The 24,966-nt window shown below is 47.8% G+C and overlaps 1 protein-coding gene across 10 annotated transcripts in view; it reads right to left on the reverse strand.

The window, feature by feature from the left end:
* DGKD (diacylglycerol kinase delta) overlaps nt 1-24,966 on the reverse strand; it is a 193,499-nt gene that overhangs the window by 23,246 nt on the left and 145,287 nt on the right. For all 10 annotated transcript variants that reach the window (XR_012787927.1, XR_012787928.1, XM_075569618.1 and 7 more), the window contains 8 exons: nt 24,560-24,667; nt 24,362-24,475; nt 18,442-18,576; nt 11,345-11,511; nt 10,750-10,855; nt 9,871-9,963; nt 4,942-5,061; nt 4,071-4,185 (listed from right to left, as the gene is read on the reverse strand). Coding sequence is in view for 8 of the 10 variants with exons in the window: in XM_075569618.1 (XP_075425733.1) it covers nt 4,071-4,185; nt 4,942-5,061; nt 9,871-9,963; nt 10,750-10,855; nt 11,345-11,511; nt 18,442-18,576; nt 24,362-24,475; nt 24,560-24,667 (958 nt within the window). In the remaining 2 variants the exon portion in view is untranslated. The remainder of the gene's footprint in view (nt 1-4,070; nt 4,186-4,941; nt 5,062-9,870; nt 9,964-10,749; nt 10,856-11,344; nt 11,512-18,441; nt 18,577-24,361; nt 24,476-24,559; nt 24,668-24,966) is intronic.

Genomic DNA, 24,966 nt, shown 5'->3' on the forward strand with positions numbered 1-24,966 from the left:
CTCTGTCCTAGAGGAGACCGGCACCTTGTATCTCTGTCCTAGAGGTGACCTGCACTGTGTATCTCTGTCCTAGAGGAGACCTGCACTTTGTACCTGTGTCCTAGAGGAGACCTGCATTGTGTATCTCTGTCCTAGAGGAGACCTGCACCTTGTATCTCTGTCCTAGAGGTGACCTGCACTGTGTATCTCTGTCCTAGAGGAGACCTGCACTGTGTACCTCTGTCCTAGAGGAGACCTGCATTGTGTATCTCTGTCCTAGAGGAGACCTGCACCGTGTACCTCTGTCCTAGAGGAGACCTGCACCGTGTACCTCTGTCCTAGAGGAGACCTGCACTGTATATCTCTGTCCTAGAGGAGACCTGCACTTTGTATCTCTGTCCTAGAGGAGACCTGCATTGTGTATCTCTGTCCTAGAGGAGACCTGCCCTGTGTATCTCTGTCCTAGAGGAGACCTGCACTTTGTATCTCTGTTCTAGAGGAGACCTGCACTGTGTATCTCTGTCCTAGAGGAGACCTGCACTTTGTACCTCTGTCCTAGAGGAGACCTGCATTGTGTATCTCTGTCCTAGAGGTGACCTGCACTTTGTATCTCTGTCCCAGAGGAGACCTGCACTGTGTATCTCTGTCCTAGAGGTGACCTGCACTGTGTATCTCTGTCCTAGAGGAGACCTGCACTTTGTACCTCTGTCCTAGAGGTGACCTGCACTGTGTATCTCTGTCCTAGAGGAGACCTGCACTTTGTACCTCTGTCCTAGGGGAGACCTGCACCGTGTATCTCTGTCCTAGAGGAGACCTGCACTGTGTATCTCTGTCCTAGAGGTGACCTGCATTGTGTATCTCTGTCCTAGAGGTGACCTGCACTTTGTATCTCTGTCTCAGAGGAGACCTGCACTGTGTATCTCTGTCCTAGAGGAGACCTGCACTGTGTATCTCTGTCCTAGAGGAGACCTGCACTGTGTATCTCTGTCCTAGAGGAGACCTGCACCTTGTATCTCTGTCCTAGAGGAGACCTGCACTGTGTATCTCTGTCCTAGAGGAGACCTGCACTGTGTATCTCTGTCCTAGAGGAGACCTGCACCTTGTATCTCTGTCCTAGAGGTGACCTGCACTGTGTATCTCTGTCCTAGAGGAGACCTGCACTGTGTATCTCTGTCCTAGAGGTGACCTGCATTGTGTATCTCTGTCCTAGAGGTGACCTGCACTGTGTATCTCTGTCCTAGAGGTGACCTGCACTGTGTATCTCGGTCCTAGAGGAGACCTGCACCTTGTATCTCTGTCCTAGAGGAGACCTGCACCTTGTACCTCTGTCCTAGATGAGACCTGCACCTTGTATCTCTGTCCTAGAGGAGACCTGCACCTTGTATCTCTGTCCTAGAGGAGACCTGCACTGTGTATCTCTGTCCTAGAGGAGACCTGCACCTTGTACCTCTGTCCTAGAGGTGACCTGCACTTTGTATCTCTGTCCTAGAGGAGACCTGCACTGTGTATCTCTGTCCTAGAGGAGACCTGCACCTTGTATCTCTGTCCTAGAGGAGACCTGCACTGTGTATCTCTGTCCTAGAGGTGACCTGCACTGTGTGTCTCTGTCCTAGAGGGGACCTGCACCTTGTACCTCTGTCCTAGAGGAGACCTGCACCGTGTACCTCTGTCCTAGAGGAGACCTGCACCTTGTATCTCTGTCCTAGAGGAGACCTGCACTGTATATCTCTGTCCTCTAGGAGACCTGCACTTTGTATCTCTGTCCTAGAGGAGACCTGCACTTTGTACCTCTGTCCTAGAGGAGACCTGCACTGTGTATCTCTGTCTTAGAGGAGACCTGCACTGTGTATTTCTGTCCTAGAGGAGACATGCACTGTGTATCTCTGTCCTAGAGGAGACCTGCACTGTGTATCTCTGTCCTAGAGGTGACCTGCACTGTGTATCTCTGTCCTAGAGGTGACCTGCACTGTGTATCTCTGTCCTAGAGGAGACCTGCACTGTGTATCTCTGTCCTAGAGGAGACCTGCACTGTGTATCTCTGTCCTAGAGGTGACCTGCACCGTGTATCTCTGTCCTAGAGGTTACCTGCACCGTGTATCTCTGTCCTAGAGGAGACCTGCACTGTGTATCTCGGTCCTAGAGGAGACCTGCACCTTGTATCTCTGTCCTAGAGGAGACCTGCACCTTGTACCTCTGTCCTAGAGGAGACCTGCACCTTGTATCTCTGTCCTAGAGGAGACCTGCACCTTGTATCTCTGTCCTAGAGGAGACCTGCACTGTGTATCTCTGTCCTAGAGGAGACCTGCACCTTGTACCTCTGTCCTAGAGGTGACCTGCACTTTGTATCTCTGTCCTAGAGGAGACCTGCACTGTGTATCTCTGTCCTAGAGGAGACCTGCACTGTGTATCTCTGTCCTAGAGGAGACATGCCCTGTGTACCTCTGTCCTAGAGGAGACCTGCACCTTGTACCTCTGTCCTAGAGGTGACCTGCACTGTGTATCTCTGTCCTAGAGGTGACCTGCACTGTGTATCTCTGTCCTAGAGGAGACCTGCACTGTGTATCTCTGTCCTAGAGGAGACCTGCACCTTGTATCTCTGTCCTAGAGGAGACCTGCACTGTGTATCTCTGTCCTAGAGGAGGCCTGCACTTTGTACCTCTGTCCTAGAGGAGACCTGCACCTTGTATCTCTGTCCTAGAGGAGACCTGCACTGTGTATCTCTGTCCTAGAGGAGGCCTGCACTGTGTATCTCTGTCCTAGAGGAGACCTGCACTGTGTATCTCTGTCCTAGAGGAGGCCTGCACTGTGTATCTCTGTCCTAGAGGAAACCTGCACTGTGTATCTCTGTCCTAGAGAAGACCTGCACTATGTATCTCTGTCCTAGAGGAGACCTGCACTGTGTATCTCTGTCCTAGAGGTGACCTGCACTGTGTATCTCTGTCCTAGAGGAGACCTGCCCTGTGTACCTCTGTCCTAGAGGTGACCTGTATCTTGTACCTCTGTCCTAGAGGATACCTGCACCTTGAAGACATTGTTTGTCTATGTTGTGTTGGCTGCACAAGTCGGATCCTCGTCACCTGAAACTATTTCCCCGCACTATGGAATTGTACTATATGGAATATGGGTCATTGTCTTTAGGGTCCCTATTCAATATGATCTGAAGCGGACTTTCATTCAAGTGAATGGCGCTGCAATCTTCCCAAGTAGAGGGAAGATGACTTCACAGCAAATAAGGACCAGAGGGACAATAGGAGTTTTTCATTGTAATTATGGGAGGCCTCCAGTAATGTGCTTCACTCATCTAGAAATACTGTAACTGAGAGCAGCTAAAGCCACTCATTGCTTTATATTTACAGGAGGTTCTTTCTCATGGGGCAGAAATGTGCTCGACATTTCGGCTGCAATAGCAGCCTTCCTCAGTCATGGCCATCACCTTGAGGAAGGCGGAAACGTCGTGTTTCAGATGGCAAAATAAATTAAATAAAGATATAAACAAAGCCGCGGTGTGCAGTCCTCTCTTCATTTAGATGTACCCTTTTGGGCAGCATCAGGCTCTCCTAGGAGTGCGGAAGCACCCATATCGTTCATATAAGAGATCAACATATGTCACTTTCAATAAGATAACAGCCATTATAGAGTGCGCCTCTGTTTTCATGCAGAAATATACTCACCACTTAGGCACCTCTTCGATATGCTCTGTATCCACCATCCAGTGCTGGAGAAATGTGCAGCTCTATGCACGTGAATAGGAGCAACATCTTCTCCAGCACAGGCAAGAGGCTTCACCGCATATTGAATAATAAGGTGTAGGAATAACACAGCTGTGCTGGATATTTCCTGTAGAAAAGAACATTAACGTGGAACAGGACTGCGCACCCTCCAGCTCCACTGCTGCGCTAGTGATCCTCACGCTCCCCTTACGAGACGCACCATTAGATACACGGATTCAGGCAAGTGGCGTTAAACTATTTACACAGACACACTGAAACAGGCGTGCATCAGGCATACACATACATACACAAAAGGCATCTATGCACACAGTCACAAACGCAGACAATCAGGCACAGCTGGACAGGCACATTTTGTTTTACCCGCAGGTACAGTGCTGCTTCGAGTCTCTTTGTTCCGGGTGTTTTTCTCCTTCTTAAACTTGCTGACCAGCCTGAACCGACTGCTGCGTCTCAACTTGGAGTAGTCCAGTGCGCCCTGTGAAGAAAAGGGGTGATCCTGTGTTCATACCAGTGAACCGGACGGGAGGGTCCAAGACAAGGAGAGAGATGGAGGAGAGCATCAAAAAGAAAACACGGAGATAGTGATGGGGATCTAGCACTGCACGGCAGGAGCACACACGTAGTTGGCATCTCCAAAGAGAATAGGAGGTGCATTTCAGAGCCGCAGAGCATGTGACGCGTCGGCCAATGCTGGGGCATTTCATGGGGGAACCACAGGGCAACATATTCTATTTGTCCAAATGACAGGTAAGAAAATGAGATGTAACACAACACATTCCTGGACACATCACCAGATTGAATATAATTCATGCAACTAAGCACACACTAGAGCAGGGGTGTGCGGGATTTTTTTTATGGGGGGGTGCGGGCGGTTGCAGAAGCCCCACGCCCTTTCCCGAGGCATTTAAATTAAATGACGGGGACAGCGCAATGCCTCTGCAACCTCAACTTACTGGGATTCAGCCGGCTTCTGCTGCGGGGTCATGTGACGTGTCGTCATGGTAATGCGCATCAAATAACGCTGTGGGGTCACGTGACCCGCGGCGTCATTTGACGCGCGGTCACAGGAGAGGTGAGCGATGGGGCTGGTACACAGGTGGGCGCAGCTCAAACAATTTGCGCACCCCTGCACTACAGTATATAGAATATGGGATGACCCGTAATGGTATGGAGTATACAAACAGTTCTGTCCCCGTCAGGGTGTTCCGCGTGTGGGACTCATGGCCCTCACCTCCTCGTCTCCAGGCTCCGTGCTCTGCCACAGCCAGGGGATGTCATTCAGCTGTCGCAGCTCCTGCTCTGTGCTACTCAGGGACGTCAGCAGCTGCTCCTTCTGAGGGGGATCCAGCAGCTGGAAGACCCAGAGTAGGGGTAAGTACAAACCACATGCCATGTAGTAGAGGAACCCTGACCAGGACATTCAATATGAATAACACGGACGTACTAAAAGTTCCTCTGTATAACAAACTCTCAGATCATTGTAATATAATATATTTAACAGAGAGAAGATTCTACGCCCCATCAAACTCAGCTTTACATAATAGATGAGGTTGAAAAATGACATATGTCCAGGAAGGCAAACAAGAAACCCCAGTGAATCAGCATCCAATGATGTCTCATAAAGGGACAAATAAATTCCTTACAGACTCCACATAATGGCGCAAGTAAAAAATCAAAGCGCATCTATCCTTAATACTTTTTAGCTTAAGTGACAATAAAAAATGCAATGAAAGATATGGGTGAAAAATGTAAAGAAATAATGATACAGGCCCTTTGGGTTCTGAGGTGGCCAGGAGGAAGCAGCTATCCTGTGAAACGCGTCGGGCCGTCAGACGTCAAGAACAAGACTTTATAAAGAGGTTGCAGCTGGGATAGGCGATCTGTCCTCTGCTCCATCCGGTCTCCCATAAACTACATTATTGGGGTTGACGCTGTGACGGGGAACACAGGTGGCGAGGAAAGCCAGACGTCTGTTCACCCAGCCTGCGTGCTCCAAATGCCTTTATAACTCCTATGTTTATGAGTGTACTTGCTCTATTACTACTGTACTACATAAAATCTTTTATACATCATTATGCTATGTGCCTGCTGGATCCCTTTAAGAAGACCTCTGGTGGGCTGATGAGCCGGATTTATACACGCGCGTGATTTATACACCCACTTTGTGAGTGCATCCATTACCCACTTTTCACTGAATGTGCACATTGTTGCACTATGTGTTGCTTTGTGTTTACCTATCCCATACGGTATATGGTTTCCTGGGAGTTGCGCTCCAACTCTTGTCCATAGTTTTCAAATAATGGCAATCAGATAACTCCCTGGATCAGCATCCTTCCCATGTTTACTTATTTGGTATATCCCTGTATACATTTCCTTTCTAAAAAGATGTCCAACCTATTTTTTTATATCTATCGGTCATCACAGTCTCCTTGGGTATTTGTATATAGTTATCATATCCCCTCTTAGACGCCTGTTTTCTAATGTAAATAAATCTAATTTAGCTAGCCTCTCCTCATAAGTTAGATTGTCCATCCCCTTTATTAATTTGGTGGATCTTCTCTGCATTCTCTCCAGTTCCATAATGTCTTTTCTTAGGATTGGTGCCCAAAATGGTACTCCATATTCAAGGTGTGGTCTTACTAATGCTTTGTAAAGGGGCATAATTATGTTTACTTCCCTTCCATCCATTGCCCGTTTGATGCCAGATAAGATCTTGTTTGCCTTTGCAGCTACTGCATGACATTGGGCACTATTGCTAAGCCTGCTGTCTACAAGCACTCCTAAATCCTTCTCCATCAAGGACTCCCCCAATTTATTCCCATTTAATTTGTAAGTCGCCTTTTTATTCTTGCATCCCAAATGCATAACCTTACATTTATCTGTATTAAACCTCATCTGCCATTTACCTGCCCACGTTTCCAGTCTCTCCAAGTCCTTCTGAAGAGAAATGACATCCTGCTCTGATTCTATTACCTTACACAATTTAGTGTTATCGCTCTCGATCCCAACCTCAGGGTCATTAATAAACAAGTTAAAAAGCAGGGGTCCCAGTACCGATCCCTGAGGTACTCCACTCACGACTTTAGCCCAACCTGAAAAAGTTCCATTTATGACAACCCTCTGTTGTCTGTCCTTTAACCAGTTTTCAATCCAGGTGCATATATTATTACTGAGTCCAACTTTCTTTATTTTGTACACCAACCTCTTGTGTGAAACCGTATCAAAAGCCTTTGCAAAATGTAAGTAGACCACATCAACAGCATTACCCTGGTCTAAATTCCTACTTACCTCCTCAAAGAAACAAATAAGGTTAGTTTGGCAAGATCTATCCTTCATAAATCCATGCTGACTATTACTAATAATTTTGTTTCCCATTAGGTATTCCTGAATATTATCCCGTATTAAACCTTCAAGTAGTTTCCCTACTATTGAAGTCAGACTTACAGGTCTGTAATTTCCCGGTTGTGATCTAGCTCCCTTTTTAAATATAGGCACCACGTCTGCTTTAGGCATTGTTTATCGTGGTTGCACACGTCTCTCGCCCGAGCGATGTGTGCACTGCAGATGGAGACGATGGGGAGGCGTGGCGCAGGCGTCACCAGGCTGCTTCGCCCTCATTGGCTGAACCGTTCGTTCACGTGACACGGCCGTCATGCAAAAAAAATAAATAAATAATTTGTCGGCTCAAAATTCTGCCACACGGTCGCGCGCACTATGGGCATCCACATAGTGGTCCTGCATTTTGTTTGTGACGCGTGCGCCGTCACGCTTACTATAGTCGCGGCCTTACGCCAATCTTGTGGTACTGAGCCTGTGGAAATGGGTTTCCCTGAATATTACATTTAATGGTTTGGCTATTACTGAGCTTAACTCCTTGAGAACTCTTGGATGTATGCCATCGGGGCCAGGTGCCTTATTTACTTTAATTATATCAAGCCGCCTATGAACTTCTTCCTCAGTAAACCAATTGTTCATTAATATGGAGGTTGTGGCTTCCTCCTGCGGCACTACTATTGGACTGGATTCTTCCCTGGTAAACACAGAGGCAAAGAATTTGTTTAATACCTCAGCTTTTTCCTTATCTCCAATAATCTGCCTACCCATCTCACACTGAAAGGGTCCTATATTTTATGTTCTTTTTTGGGTTATTAAGGTCCTTAAAGAACTTTTTAGGGTTGACCTTACTTTCAATTGCAATCCTTTTTTCATTATCCATTTTTGCTAATTTGATTGCCCTTTTGCAATTTTTGTTACATTCCTTATAATTCTGATACGATGTCTCTGTCCCTTCTGACTTAAAGAATCTAAACGCCTTCCTCTTCTTGTCCATTTCCTCCCCTACCTGTTTATTTAGCCGCATTGGTTTTGACTTATTTCTTTTATACTTATTACCCAAGGGTATATACACTGATAACTGTGCTTTTCTAACAATGTTTTAAAGACTGCCCATTTATCTTCTACATTTTCCCTGCAAAAACATCATCCCATTGTATTACTACTAGATTAGACCTCAGTTTATTAAAATCTGCCTTTCTAAAGTTTAAGGTCTTTGTTGAACCCAAGTAATCTGTTTGTTGATAATTTATTTCAAATGAGACCATGTTATGATCACTGTTACCCAAATGTTCCAGGACTTGAATATTTGTTATTACTTCTACATTGTTTGATATGACCAAATCCAGAACTGCCCCTCTCCTGGTTGGTTCCTCAATAATGTGGGTCATATAATTGTCTTTAAGCACCCCCAAAAACCTGTTTGCTTTTGTTGTAATGCTAATCTCATTGCCCCAGTCTATGTCTGAATAATTAAAATCCCCCATTATGCAAACATGACCCAGTTTTGATGCCTTCTCCATTTGCAAAAGTATTTTAGCTTCCTCAATCTCACAGATATTTGGTGGTTTATAGCATATTCCCACAAACATTGTCTTTATACTTTTACCTCAACTGCTAATTTCTATCGACAAAGTCTCTACATTTTCATCATTCCCTTCATAGACATCATCCCTTATAATAGGTTTTAGATCCGGTTTAACATATAAACATACTCCACCTCCCCTTCTATTTGTTCGATCCTTCCGAAAAAGAGAATAACCCTCTAAATTAACTGCCCAGTCATGAGTTTCATCCCACCATGTTTCAGTAATGCCATGTAGAGCCGTCCTCAGGCTTTGCGAGCCCCAAGGCGGCATGTTGGCGGGGCGCCCCCCCCCTAAAAAAGAAATGACGCTGCCCGCTGCAGAGAAGGTAAAAGCGCATGAACGCGCACACACCTCTCTGCCGCTCCCGCTTCCAGCCCCCCTCCGGTCGGGTGAAACTTGGATCCATGCGCCAACAGAAAAGAGAAGGAGCGGAGGATGCGCGGGGCCCCCTTTGGCGCAGGGCGGCCGCCTTGCCCTAAGGCCGGCCCTATCATACTGCTCCCTTGCAGCTATTTATTCAAGCTCCCACATTTTATCTGTCAGGCTTCTTGCATTAGCAAGCATGCATTTAAGTTTTTATGTGCTATTAGTCTTTAGAAGGTTTCTAGTATTATCTGTATTTAATATAGGTGCCTCCCTGCTTCCTAACTCCCACTTCCCCCTACTCTACTTCCATAGGTATTTCCTCTTTCCTATCTATTCTGTGTGGGACTATTCAGTGTGGTTGTGTTACTCTCTGTGACAGTAACAATACCCTGTGTAGCAGACAATGATTCCATAGGCACCTACTGCATGATCCCCAAATATAAACAATCCCTAGGACCGTGGATCCCAATTTGGCTGTCACAATGGTAACAAGAGACCTGGCAAGTGAATGGTCGCTGAGATGTCTCCCAGCGCTGGAAAGCATCTTGTGCAATGGAACAACTGAGAGAATAAGGGCCTCAATGTCCCCGTATTTATGTACATTTGTAGTGTCCCTGTGTTTCAATGTCTTGCCCTGAGGAAGCCTCCGTGTATAACTTGGTACCGCCGGTAAAGAAATTACTTTCAACTGCATTATCAAGTTTACTTATGGACCCAAGCAGCAACAATGGTCTTGTGGGACTCCACCAGTAACACGTCCGTCTCACAACAACTATCAGAGCATTCCCCTCTTCATTAACCCTAGAGACACTGCAGAAACTTTTCAGCAGGACATTCCCAGGGGCGCCGTCACCCGTCTCTTCTATACTCACCAACGCCATCTTCCCTGCAAGCAGCAGCTCCGTCTCGCTGAGAAGTGCGCGGACATTTGTGACCATTTCCAGAACGTGGCTGCAGCTCAGACCCTGCGAGGAGGGAGGAAGCGGAACAACAGCTGCCATTATTATTACTATTAGCAGTACTACAGGAGAGAAGGTGAGTACTAATCAGTATAGAGGGAAGTAATAAAGCAGAGAAGGTGAGTACTAATCAGTACAGAGGGGAGTAATAGAGCAGAGAAGGTGAGTACTAATCAGTATAGAGGGAATAATACGGGAGAGAAAGGGAGTATTGAACTAATCAGTATAGAGGAGATTAAGACCAAGAGGGGCCCGGGGACATGGGGAGAGGGGCCCGGGGACATGGGGAGAGGGGCCCGGGGACATGGGCCCGGGGACATGGGGAGAGGGGCCCGGGGACATGGGGAGAGGGGCCCGGGGACATGGGGAGAGGGGCCCGGGGACATGGGGAGAGGGGCCCGGGGACATGGGGAGAGGGGCCCGGGGACATGGGCCCGGGGACATGGGGAGAGGGGCCCGGGGACATGGGGAGAGGGGCCCGGGGACATGGGGAGAGGGGCCCGGGGACATGGGGAGAGAGGCCCGGGGACATGGGGAGAGAGGCCCGGGGACATGGGGAGAGGGGCCCGGGGACATGAGGAGAGGGGCCCGGGGACATGGGGAGAGGGGCCCGGGGACATGGGGAGAGGGGCCCGGGGACATGGGGAGAGGGGCCCGGGGACATGGGGAGAGGGGCCCGGGGACATGGGGAGAGGGGCCCGGGGACATGGGGAGAGGGGCCCGGGGACATGGGGAGAGAGGCCCAGGGACATGGGGAGAGAGGCCCGGGGACATGGGGAGAGGGGACCATACCTCAGAGTTCTTAGTATAAACATTCTCCATGGATTTGGAGCTGGCGTTGACCGCGTGGGCTAACTCCTGCTCCAGGCTCTGGTGGGACACCGCAATCTCCTTAATACTGCACAAAGAGGAGGCGCAGGCGGGTCAGCAAGAGATGGCTGTGCCAGCCGCTGGGTATCAGGCTCAGGCTTCACTGTTCCCCCAGTTAACTGAACATACCCAGGAACGCTTTACAATACCACAGAGATCCCCTCGTATTCAGTGGTATTGTTGCTGCAGAGTAGTGCACAATACCCCAAAACAGAAAAACATTTTGGAAAAATCTCCCTTTCCTCTAATCTCAAGGGATCCCCGTGTTATTTGTACGGTCTGTGAGTTCCCTGGTCCTGTGCATCATAAGGGTTAACCTTGAACATATTTGTAAATAGTCATCATGTCCCTTCTTGGACGCCTCTCTTCTAATATAAACAACCCTAGTCTAGTACGTCAGAGCAGTCTTATCCCCTGGACTCGTGCATTGAACCGTTGACTTAACGATGCCAAATGTTGGTGCGGTGCTTCCATGGTCTGGTAAGGAAACACGCGTGTCTAGGAAACACATTCTCACCTGTGAATGAGGGCGCCTGCAGCATGGCCGAAGCGTGACACTTGGGCAGCCTCTTCATCGGACAGCACCTCAGGGTGCAGCGAGGTGGGAGAGAGCGTGGAGGCAGATGGGTGGGGAACCTCACATTTCTGCTTATCTTCCCAGGATTTTAATGTGCTTTCAAAGGCCTGGAAAACCGTACAGATGTGAGTGCAACAGGATGTGGTCACTACACAGGAAATAGAACCACAACTAGTCAGCAGCTTAACCCTTTGAGCGCCCCAGGACGTAGCCACCACGTTATGAGGTCTGGCACTCCATGGGCCCCATGACATAGTGACTATGTCACGGGTTTCAGCTCCTTTCTCTAGGGGAGATCGTGTTCTGTGCTCCGCTGAGCTCAATCTGGCCACAGCAGGAACGCAAGACGACTCCTCTTCCGCGCGTGTCATCAGTGACGCCGCTGCCACGATAGCGATGCAGGGCCGGCTTGATGGTGGTTCCACCGGTGCCACTGCACCAGGCCCCGCTCTTAGAGGCCCCTGTAACTGTCTCTCACCTTGTCCGGCGGCATCACTTCCTACAGCGTCCCGTTATCATGGCGCCGCGTTGCCATGACAACGTGACGCCACCATGTGAAGCTGTGACGTCATGATGCCGAGTCGGCTGGGATGAGATGCCGCACTGGACAAGGTAAGAGGCCCCGCAAAGACCCCACACACCGAGCCTGCAAACGTCCCAGCCGGCCCTGTCGCGATATGCCGAAGGGGCTGTGGCCTTCTCGTACCACAGGGGGCCTTCTCGTACCACGGGGCCCCTCAGGTGCTCCAGAGGTTGTGAGAGCAAACATACTGTGGCGGACTGCAAATAAAAGTTTGCATTTTATGAGTGTGGATTAGTTAGTTCGATCATATTTTAGAAAGATTAACGTGACATTTATGCTTCATAAAACAGAAAAGAAGAAATAAAGATTTCTAAAATAAATCAAGTTTTTTAACATAATACAAAGTGGAACTGCTAGACTCAGTGTGAAAACAAAATAAAAGAGGTGGTACTCTGGGGTGGTAAATAAAAAGTGCTGCTCGTCCTCGTACTATTAGTTACACCCCTGAGCGGAACTCCTCCCACCTCCTGTAGCACTCAGGATTAGGAACTCCAAAATATTATCGCTAGCAGCAAGATCCGGCCAATAACTTTAACTAAACCCTCCAAGCACCAAGACATACCCTGAAATCATTACTGCTCACCAAGAGATACCCAGCTATACCCCGAAATCATTACTGCTCACCAAGAGATACCCAGCTATACCCCGAAATCATTACTGCTCACCAAGAGATACCCAGCTATACCCCGAAATCATTACTACTCACCAAGAGATACCCAGCTATACCCCGAAATCATTACTGCTCACCAAGAGATACCCAGCTATACCCTGAAATCATTACTGCTCACCAAGAGATACCCAGCTATACCCCGAAATCATTACTGCTCACCAAGAGATACCCAGCTATACCCCGAAATCATTACTGCTCACCAAGAGATACCCAGCTATACCCTGAAATCATTACTGCTCACCAAGAGATACCCAGCTATACCCCGAAATCATTACTGCTCACCAAGAGATACCCCGCTATACCCCGAAATCATTACTGCTTACCAAGAGATACCGAGCTATACCCCGAAATCATTACTGCTCACCAAGAGATACCCCGCTATACCCCGAAATCATTACTGCTCACCAAGAGATACCCAGCTATACCCCGAAATCATTACTGCTCACCAAGAGATACCCAGCTATACCCCGAAATCATTACTGCTCACCAAGAGATACCCAGCTATACCCCGAAATCATTACTGCTCACCAAGAGATACCCAGCTATACCCCGAAATCATTACTGCTCACCAAGAGATACCCAGCTATACCCCGAAATCATTACTGCTCACCAAGAGATACCCAGCTATACCCCGAAATCATTACTGCTCACCAAGAGATACCCAGCTATAGCCCGAAATCATTACTGCTCACCAAGATACCCAGCTATACCCCGAAATCATTACTGCTCACCAAGATATACCCAGCTATACCCCGAAATCATTACTGCTCACCAAGATATACCCCGAAATCATTACTGCTCACCAAGAGATACCCAGATATACCCCGAAATCATTACTGCTCACCAAGAGATACCCAGCTATACCCCGAAATCATTACTGCTCACCAAGAGATACCCAGCTATACCCCGAAATCATTACTGCTCACCAAGAGATACCCAGCTATACCCCGAAATCATTACTGCTCACCAAGAGATACCCAGCTATACCCCGAAATCATTACTGCTCACCAAGAGATACCCCGCTATACCCCGAAATCATTACGGCTCACCAAGATATACCCAGCTATACCCCGAAATCATTACTGCTCACCAAGAGATACCCAGCTATACCCCGAAATCATTACTGCTCACCAAGAGATACCCAGATATACCCCGAAATCATTACTGCTCACCAAGAGATACCCAGCTATACCCCGAAATCATTACTGCTCACCAAGATATATCCCGAAATCATAACTGCTCACCAAGAGATACCCAGCTATACCCCGAAATCATTACTGCTCACCAAGATATATCCCGAAATCATTACTGCTCACCAAGAGATACCCAGCTATATCCCGAAATCATTACTGCTCACCAAGAGATACCCAGATATACCCCGAAATCATTACTGCTCACCAAGAGATACCCAGCTATACCCCGAAATCATTACTGCTCACCAAGATATATCCCGAAATCATTACTGCTCACCAAGAGATACCCAGCTATACCCCGAAATCATTACTGCTCACCAAGAGATACCCCGCTATACCCCGAAATCATTACTGCTCACCAAGAGATACCCAGATATACCCCGAAATCATTACTGCTCACCAAGAGATACCCAGCTATACCCCGAAATCATTACTGCTCACCAAGAGATACCCAGCTATACCCCGAAATCATTACTGCTCACCAAGAGATACCCAGCTATACCCCGAAATCATTACTGCTCACCAAGAGATACCCAGCTATACCCCGAAATCATTACTGCTCACCAAGAGATACCCCGCTATACCCCGAAATCATTACGGCTCACCAACATATACCCAGCTATACCCCGAAATCATTACTGCTCACCAAGAGATACCCAGCTATACCCCGAAATCATTACTGCTCACCAAGAGATACCCAGATATACCCCGAAATCATTACTGCTCACCAAGAGATACCCAGCTATACCCCGAAATCATTACTGCTCACCAAGATATATCCCGAAATCATTACTGCTCACCAAGAGATACCCAGCTATACCCCGAAATCATTACTGCTCACCAAGATATATCCCGAAATCATTACTGCTCACCAAGAGATACCCAGCTATACCCCGAAATCATTACTGCTCACCAAGAGATACCCAGATATACCCCGAAATCATTACTGCTCACCAAGAGATACCCAGCTATACCCCGAAATCATTACTGCTCACCAAGATATATCCCGAAATCATTACTGCTCACCAAGAGATACCCAGCTATACCCCGAAATCATTACTGCTCACCAAGAGATACCCCGCTATACCCCGAAATCATTACTGCTCACCAAGAGATACCCAGATATACCCCGAAATCATTACTGCTCACCAAGAGATACCCAGCTATACCCCGAAATCATTACTGCTCACCAAGAGATACCCAGCTATACCCCGAAATCATTACTGCTCACCAAGAGATACCCAGCTATACCCCGAAATCATTACTGCTCACCAAGAGATACCCAGCTATAGCCCGAAATCATTACTGCTCACCAAGATACCCAGCTATACCCCGAAATCATTACTGCTCACCAAGATATACCCAGCTATACCCCGAAATCATTACTGCTCACCAAGATATACCCCGAAATCATTACTGCTCACCAAGAGATACCCAGATATACCCCGAAATCATTACTGCTCACCAAGAGATACCCAGCTATACCCCGAAATCATTACTGCTCACCAAGAGATACCCAGCTATACCCCGAAATCATTACTGCTCACCAAGAGATACCCAGCTATACCCCGAAATCATTACTGCTCACCAAGAGATACCCAGCTATACCCCGAAATCATTACTGCTCACCAAGAGATACCCAGATATACCCCGAAATCATTACTGCTCACCAAGAGATACCCAGCTATACCCCGAAATCATTACTGCTCACCAAGATATATCCCGAAATCATTACTGCTCACCAAGAGATACCCAGCTATACCCCGAAATCATTACTGCTCACCAAGAGATACCCCGCTATACCCCGAAATCATTACTGCTCACCAAGAGATACCCAGATATACCCCGAAATCATTACTGCTCACCAAGAGATACCCAGCTATACCCCGAAATCATTACTGCTCACCAAGAGATACCCAGCTATACCCCGAAATCATTACTGCTCACCAAGAGATACCCAGCTATACCCCGAAATCATTACTGCTCACCAAGAGATACCCAGCTATACCCCGAAATCATTACTGCTCACCAAGAGATACCCAGCTATACCCCGAAATCATTACTGCTCACCAAGAGATACCTAGCTATACCCCGAAATCATTACTGCTCACCAAGAGATACCCAGCTATACCCCGAAATCATTACTGCTCACCAAGAGATACCCAGCTATACCCCAAAATCATTACTGCTCACCAAGAGATACCCAGCTATACCCCGAAATCATTACTGCTCACCAAGAGATACCCCGCTATACCCCGAAATCATTACTGCTCACCAAGAGATACCCAGCTATACCCCGAAATCATTACTGCTCACCAAGAGATACCCAGCTATACCCCGAAATCATTACTGCTCACCAAGAGATACCCAGCTATACCCCGAAATCATTACTGCTCACCAAGATATACCCAGCTATACCCCGAAATCATTACTGCTCACCAAGAGATACCCAGGTATACCCCGAAATCATTACTGCTCACCAAGATATATCCAGCTTATACCCCGAAATCATTACTGCTCACCAAGAGATACCCAGCTATACCCCGAAATCATTACTGCTCACCAAGATATACCCATCTATACCCCGAAATCATTACTGCTCACCAAGATATACCCAGCTATACCCCGAAATCATTACTGCTCACCAAGAGATACCCCGCTATACCCCGAAATCATTACTGCTCACCAAGAGATACCCCGCTATACCCCAAAATCATTACTGCTCACCAAGAGATACCCAGCTATACCCCGAAATCATTACTGCTCACCAAGAGATACCCAGCTATACCCCGAAATTATTACTGCTCACCAAGAGATACCCAGGTATACCCCGAAATCATTACTGCTCACCAAGAGATACCCAGCTATACCCCAAAATCATTACTGCTCACCAAGAGATACCCAGCTATACCCCAAAATCATTACTGCTCACCAAGAGATACCCAGCTATACCCCGAAATCATTACTGCTCACCAAGATATACCCAGCTATACCCCGAAATCATTACTGCTCACCAAGAGATACCCCGCTATACCCCGAAATCATTACTGCTCACCAAGAGATACCCCGCTATACCCCGAAATCATTACTGCTCACCAAGAGATACCCAGCTATACCCCGAAATCATTACTGCTCACCAAGAGATACCCAGCTATACCCCGAAATCATTACTGCTCACCAAGAGATACCCAGCTATACCCCGAAATCATTACTGCTCACCAAGAGATACCCAGCTATACCCCGAAATCATTACTGCTCACCAAGAGATACCCAGCTATACCCCGAAATCATTACTGCTCACCAAGAGATACCCAGCTATACCCCAAAATCATTACTGCTCACCAAGAGATACCCCGCTATACCCCGAAATCATTACTGCTCACCAAGAGATACCCCGCAATACCCCGAAATCATTACTGCTCACCAAGAGATACCCAGCTATCCCCCGAAATCCTTATTGCTCACCAAGAGATACCCAGCTATACCCCGAAATCATTACTGCTCACCAAGAGATACTCAGGTACTGTGGCCCCAACGTCTTACACTCCGCAGCATTATATATTTCTAAATTATAACTAACTATAAGTCTACAAGCCTGAGCTCTATAAACTTGAACCCTTTTTGTTGTTTGTACCAGCAAGAGAAACACGGATACCAATTCAAAACCTTCCTCTTACGAGCAACAGACACCCGGGTGCTTTAACCAGCAAGACAAACCTGGGCTCTAGAACCCAAAGCCTTCCTGGTACCGCGAGAAATCAGTCGACTCCTGAAGAATCTGTGCCAAGCGAAACACGTAGAATATGCGGAGAAGGCTCTCAAGATACCCTCCGTCCTCATACCGGATTGCCGCCCGTTCCTCTCCGTGATACCGAGTGCACTGGCAGTGACGTGACGCACACCGGGAGCTCAACAGAGTGAGAGACTCTTACAGTCGGAGCGGTGAGGATATCGGAGGCCACCCATCTCTAGTTTTATGTGTGTATGCTGTTTTTTACCCATGTAAGTGTGATACTACTATATGTTTAATACGCACTTGAATTGCATACATTGTTGCACTATGGCATAATTTCTGCTTTAATGAAGAACATCACACCCAGACCACCTCTACTTACCAGAGAAGCCACGTCTGGATATCCAGAGACACACTTACAGTATTGTGGGACATGCTGTTTTTTATCTGAGAAATTGTGAGTCCCCATTTTACTGCATTCCTAGATTTTAGAGACCCTTTTGAAGCATATTACACTATGTAGTATTTCTCTGCTTCATTTCACATATGGTGATGCCTGCGCTCCCCAAAGCTTTCGACACATGCTTTAACCAGCAAGACAAACCGGGGCTCTAGAACCCAAAACTTTCCTGTTACCATGAGAAATCAGGACACATTAGCTCCCTCCTCGAACAATCATAAACCACAGCAGTATAACAAGACTTTGTGTCATCATTTGAACCCAGAGCACTATCGTCCCAGCTCCATTTTGTCACGTACCCCAAAAACCACACAGACACTCTCACCCCTCTCCTTCCTCTGTACCATTATTCTGCCACAACACCTTTGTAGCACACTGGACTTGCGTTCCTTTCTTACCCTGTCTCGGGTGAGAGTCTGAGTTCTGTTCTTGTGCAGTATACGGATATACCCTGGCGGTTGGACCCAGGCCTCTCCATCCACTTGCACTGGGACGCCCTCGTCTCCCAGCACCGTTATCTTCACCGTGCGACACTGTGGGGAGAACAACGCATGACTTATAATGACTGCGGGGAATCTGGCCTCAGGGGCAGTGAGTGGGACTTCAGTTGTGGATTTGTCCCTTTAAATTTGTTAACCCAATAAAGAGTGCTCAGAATGACTCAAATTCCCAATGGACTGAAAGCTCGCTGGCAAGGTAAAGGTGTTAGTGGTAAGAATTCTGCGTTTAAGCTGTGCGAAGCCGTTTCCCCAATCCCAGTGTTAGCTTTCCTGGCGACTATATTTTGTATATAGTCCTAACCAAAAAGACTTTCAGCACGACTGCCCCTACTCTTCTATGGGAACCTCTGATAAAGGGACGCTGGCTGGTCTTGACACGTGTAAGGGGAAGACTGTAGAGACCTTCCACCAGCGACTCTTAAAACATACAAATATGAATAACTATATACAGACTGTACATACATACATCTAAACTAAATAACTATATACAGACTGTACATACATACATACATACATACATCTAAACTAAATAACTATATACAAACTGTACATACAAACAAACATCTAAACTAAATAACTATATACAAACTGCACATACATACAAACATCTAAACTAAATAACTATATACAAACTGTACATACAAACAAACATCTAAACTAAATAAATATATACAGACTGTACATACATACAAACATCTAAACTAAATAACTATATACACACTACACATACATACAAACATCTAAACTAAATAACTATATACACACTACACATACATACAAACATCTAAACTAAATAACTATATACAAACGGCACATACATACAAACATCTAAACTAAATAACTACAGTATATACAAACTGCACATACATACAAACATCTAAAGTAAATAACTATATACAAACTGCACATACATACAAACATCTAAACTAAATAACTATATACAAACTGTACATACATACAAACATCTAAACTAAATAACTATATACAAACTGCACATACATACAAACATCTAAACTAAATAACTATATACAAACTGTACATACATACAAACATCTAAACTAAATAACTATTTACAAACTGTACATACATACAAACATCTAAACTAAATAACTATATACAAACTGTACATACATACAAACATCTAAAATAAAATAACGGAGGATTTAAATCCTGTGACGACTGCAATTTTGTAATTTGTTTTCACATTTGCTGCTATGGGAGATAATATGTAGTTGGTGTCACTTTGCAAAGTTCAGTAATCCCATTATAAGTGGAGACATGGCTGGGATTTTCCCTGCTGAACACGCGTGGGGCTTTAAACACTAGGTGTGTCTAATTATATTGCAATTAATGAGAGACTCCTCCAGCAAGAACTGCGGTTTCCAGCAGCCACCGGCCTCTGCAAAGGAAAGAGTAGGAAGAGGTTCCTTAATTAGGGAAGCCACCCAGTCCCCATCCTACAGGAAGAGAGAGTTTATAACACGTTGGGGCCGGAAATATACAACAATGACTTCAACACGGAGAAAACGAGTCAACGAGGAACTAGAACAGGAAGACACATCCTGGAGAAGAATAGCAAAGCATTAATAGTGAGGTATGCAATCCATGCTCCCAATACTCTCACCTTAGACCAACTCTCATTACTAAGGAAGGGCCTGGGACTCACTCCTAAGTAACGATTACAATCGTTTCACCTCTTCGTTAAAGAAAATCTAAGTACATTTAGTACACAAGAGCAACAATGCATTCATTCACTTATTATACCCTCCTGATAGCAAATACAAACCCCACGTGTGAGCACAGTCACACGTCTCAGACAGGTCTGCCCCCTGCCTGTCCCCATTATCTCTTAGCATACTCTTCTTATTCTACTGCAGCCAGGGATTCTGGGAAATGGCATGCAAATGAGCACACAGTGTCACCTTTTACTTCTCATCCATTGTTAGGCCAGGTCCCCGCTGGCTACTGCAGCGCCCGCTGTGGTGGACGCTGCAGGGCCAAGAGTCGCCTCACAATGGGGCCGGGCCCGCTGCGAGGGGAGGCCGCTGCGCTGCGCCGACAAACTCCTGCTCTCAAGAAAATTGAGATCAGGACTCGTGACGGCCGCTAGGCCACGCCCCCTGGCGGTTCAGCCAATGAGGGTGAACCTGCCGGGTGACGTCACGGCCGCGCCCCGTCACTCCCTCCCGTCTTTCCCCCTGCAGCTCACTGCAGACCGGGAAATTCAGCTGCACGCGCCGCCAGCCTCGCAAGCGCGCATGCAGCGGGGCCGTAGCCTTACACGGACCCCTATAACCCTATACCTGCGTATTACACAGCTTTTCAGCACAGCCTGGGTTAAAGTGCATAAGCCAGTAACCCTACTCACAGACAGCTGTTTCGACCTTTTGGGTCTCTTCAGTGTGAGGCTGGTTATACAGTACTGGCTTTGCAATAGGTTTCAACCACCATTATATAAGTTATGGTGGGTAACAAAGTGACAAAACCCCTCAGTGTCCAGCAAATGAAATACCCTCTGATGGAATGAGACGCTAGCGATTGTCAGACCCAATGCGAGCATTCCCTTCCAGCTGATTCCCACCCTCATACGGACAGTGGGAGATCCCCACGCTGCATTTATTCACTCGCACTTCCTACCCAAGTCACTTTTCTGCCCCTATCTCTCGAAGGGAAATGTTAGTCCTGTTACACGTTGGTTTTACAGGATTTCCTCACAATTATCACTGTATGAAATCTTCTCGCATAAACTTGAATCTATCCATAGGGAAAAGGAAAGCTCTTATATAACTGAACAATTTAGGCAGGCCGATAACGGGGGAGGGGGAAGTATTGTCATACAAGACTGGGATATCTATATGAAAGAGGCCCTTAGGCTTTTGTCTGAAATCCTACACAGTATTATCGTCTGACCCTATGGCTGACTTCCAATTTTCATCTCGCTTGAAGGAAGCAACTAATGACGGTATTATTACACCCGCTGAATGTACATTTCTCTATAACTCTCACCCGTGTGTGCCGATCTTCTATCACCTACCCAAGGTCCATAATGACCTCGCAGATCCCCCTGGCAGACCCATTATCTCTGGGGTGTAGTCCGTGATGTCCGACATGTCCAGGTATGTGGATCACTTTTTACAACCATGTGGTCCAACTTCGATCATACCTAAGGCCCCGCTGCACGCGCCCAATTCACGGCACCACGATCTGCGGTGAATTTTTTCTGGCGCGAGGGGGCGTGGCCAAAACGGGTGAGGGGGCGGGACCATCACACAGACACAAACACAGCAGACAGCCCCACACACACACTCGGACAGACACACACAAACACACTCAGACACACAAATACACATGGGGGAAATCGGAACGGGGGGTACTGGTGAATCGGAGCAAGGGGGGAAATCGGAATGGCTGCTGGGATCCAATCCGTGATTGGTTCCCTTGCGTGCCACGGCACTCACCGAAACCACAAGCTCCTTGTAGCTCCGGCTGGCCGACACGTCGCAGCACGCAATCAGCCACGCCGGAAGGAGCCAGCGGGAACCTCCAGACCGGCGGTAAGGGGCTGGTGGCGCACGCCGCCGGACGCAGCGGGACCCAAGCCTAAGGGACTCGTTGCATGTTGTGGGCTCCATCTCAGGGATTAAGTGGGAACCCCCTGATAAAGGGACATCCCTGAATGTACAGGAACTATATATAAGTATACAGCATGATAAGGGTCTATTCTGCTCTACAATTCTCTCTCAATCCACACGATACATGGCCGCTACTTCAGCAACTATTGTTCTTGTTCAGTATAAGATTTATACTTTCTCCTAATTATTTTTTATTTCATTATTTATATGGAAGACTGAGCAGCTGGGACATCCTGAAAACCTGACCTGTTGGGGGTTTTGAGGACTGGAGTTGCGCACCCCAGGACTAGCCGTTGCTGCGGACGTCTGCACTGAACGGACGTTGGCGAGCCACTGTGATCCAGACAGAAGAACCCCCCCTAACAACGAGAGGCCCGGGAACAGCGGCCCCCTAACAACGAGAGGCCCGGGAACAGCGGCCCCCTAACAACGAGAGGCCCAGGAACCGCTGCCCCCTAACAACGAGAGGCCCGGGAACAGCGGCCCCCTAACAACGAGAGGCCCAGGAACAGCGGCCCCCTAACAACGAGAGGCCCAGGAACCGCGGCCCCCTAACAACGAGAGGCCCGGGAACAGCGGCCCCCTAACAATGAGAGGCCCGGGAACAGCGGCCCCCTAACAACGAGAGGCCCAGGAACCGCTGCCCCCTAACAACGAGAGGCCCGGGAACAGCGGCCCCCTAACAACGAGAGGCCCGGGAACCGCTGCCCCCTAACAACGAGAGGCCCAGGAACCGCTGCCCCCTAACAACGAGAGGCCCGGGAACAGCGGCCCCCTAACAACGAGAGGCCCGGGAACAGCGACCCACTAACAACGAGAGGCCCGGGAACCGCTGCCCCCTAACAACGAGAGGCCCGGGAACCGCTGCCCCCTAACTACGAGAGGCCCGGGAACCGCTGCCCCCTAACAACGAGAGGCCCGGGAACAGCTTCCGCCATGAGATTTATCTCCCAGATTGCGAGTATTCTTACTGGCCTTGTGAGTGGGCCTTATCTAGAGGTTCCGCCTGTATTAATAAATGACTCGTGCTTTTTTACGCTATGTGGTCCATCCCATTAGAAGCTGCAGAAACTGCTACCGCCTTCAACTTTTTGTGGCCTTGTCTTGTCCCTGGGAAACTTGTATCACAAGGACACTAACTATATGCCTTTTCTTTCATTTTATGTTATTATATATTTTATTGTTTTCCAAACACTCCTAGAATGTGCCGCCAGCCGCTACTAATTCCATATAATTGTATTGTTCAATTCTTTATATAGCACTACTTATTATTTGCACATGGGTATATCTGGTTAGCGGTCGTTTGTAGAAATATAAATAAACATATACAAACATCTAAAAATAATATACCGGAGGATTTTTATCCTGTGACGACTGCAATGTTCTAATTTGTTCTCACATTTGCTGCAATGGGAGATAATATGTAGTTGGTGTCACTTTGCAAAGCTCAGTAATCCCATTATAAGTGGAGACATGGCTGGGATTTTCCCTGCTGAACACGCGTTGCTTCACCAGCTGCGGTCCAGCACATTACGCCGCAGCCGGTTGGCCGCCGACGTTCCTCCGCAGGATACTTCACCATGATGTCCACTCCTGCGCCTGACCGCCCTCCCCCCGACAAGCCTGGTCTGCCGCTCCGTCAACTGCATTTATATATGTCCCGCGTGGGACTGCTACGCTGTCCAGACCGGCCGCTCCGACACCACCTTTAAATGTGACGCGGGACAGTGCAGCGGTGCTGCGCCGGACATTTAAGTATGCAGTTGTTGGAGCGGCAGACCTGGCTTGGCTTGTTGTGTCGGGTGCGCAGCCATCCGGACATCGCGGTGCAGTGTCCCGCGGCGAGCTGGCCTGTGGCAAAGTGTCCCGCGTCGAAACGTCCCATTCCGCACGAGGTGGTAACCGCAAATAAAAAAACCACGTATGAGCACATTCAAATGTCTCAGACAAGACTGCAAACCCTGACATTCCCAGTTATCTCTTAGCATACAATGCTTCCAACTGCAGCCGGGGGTTCTGGGTAATGACATACAAATGAGGGCAACAACTTACTTTAATAGAGATCCACATCTAGACTGAGGTCCTTCTCTCAATGCCAGGAGTCCGGAAGAGACGTTTGACTTATTACTGGTACACATTGCATTGTGGGACGTCACGCTAGCGGCGAATGTGTTACTGGGCATTACCTGTGCGATTCGGTGGTGCTGCAGTTTGATAACCCTGGAAACAGCCATCTGCATACTGCCGAATACAGCGACCACCTCCAGGATCTTATCATCAAAGGAAGGGGCGGCAAATGTCTGGGGACGGGCGACGAGCACAAAGTCAGGCAGGGATCATGTCACGGGAGTGCAGTGTCCCCCTCTCCCCCGTATGAGACTTACATCGTCTTCCTTGCTTCCGCCCCAGAAGTTGGTCCCCCCGGCGTAGCTGGGGATGTTCAGCACGGCGATGCCCTGCAGGCTGGGCAGGGGAATGGGCACTCCGTCACACTGCGGGGGGCGACAGCGGAGTCAGGGTAAGAGGAGGGACACACGCACATCCACGGAGAGAGAAAGAGACAGACATCTAGAGAGACAGAGAGAGAGAGAAACAGACACAAGCAGCATTAAGAGACAGACACAGAGACGTACACATCAAGAGAGAGACAAAGAGACGCGAGGAGAGAGATACACATTTCCAGAGGGAAACACAAAGACACAATCCAGGGTTGGGGAGACATATATACAAAGATAACTAGACCGAGAGAATGATTCTAATTACAGGCACCATTAACCCATGTAGTAACACA

Source organism: Ascaphus truei, chromosome 14, assembly GCF_040206685.1.
Source record: "Ascaphus truei isolate aAscTru1 chromosome 14, aAscTru1.hap1, whole genome shotgun sequence".
Classification (NCBI taxonomy): domain Eukaryota; kingdom Metazoa; phylum Chordata; class Amphibia; order Anura; family Ascaphidae; genus Ascaphus; species Ascaphus truei.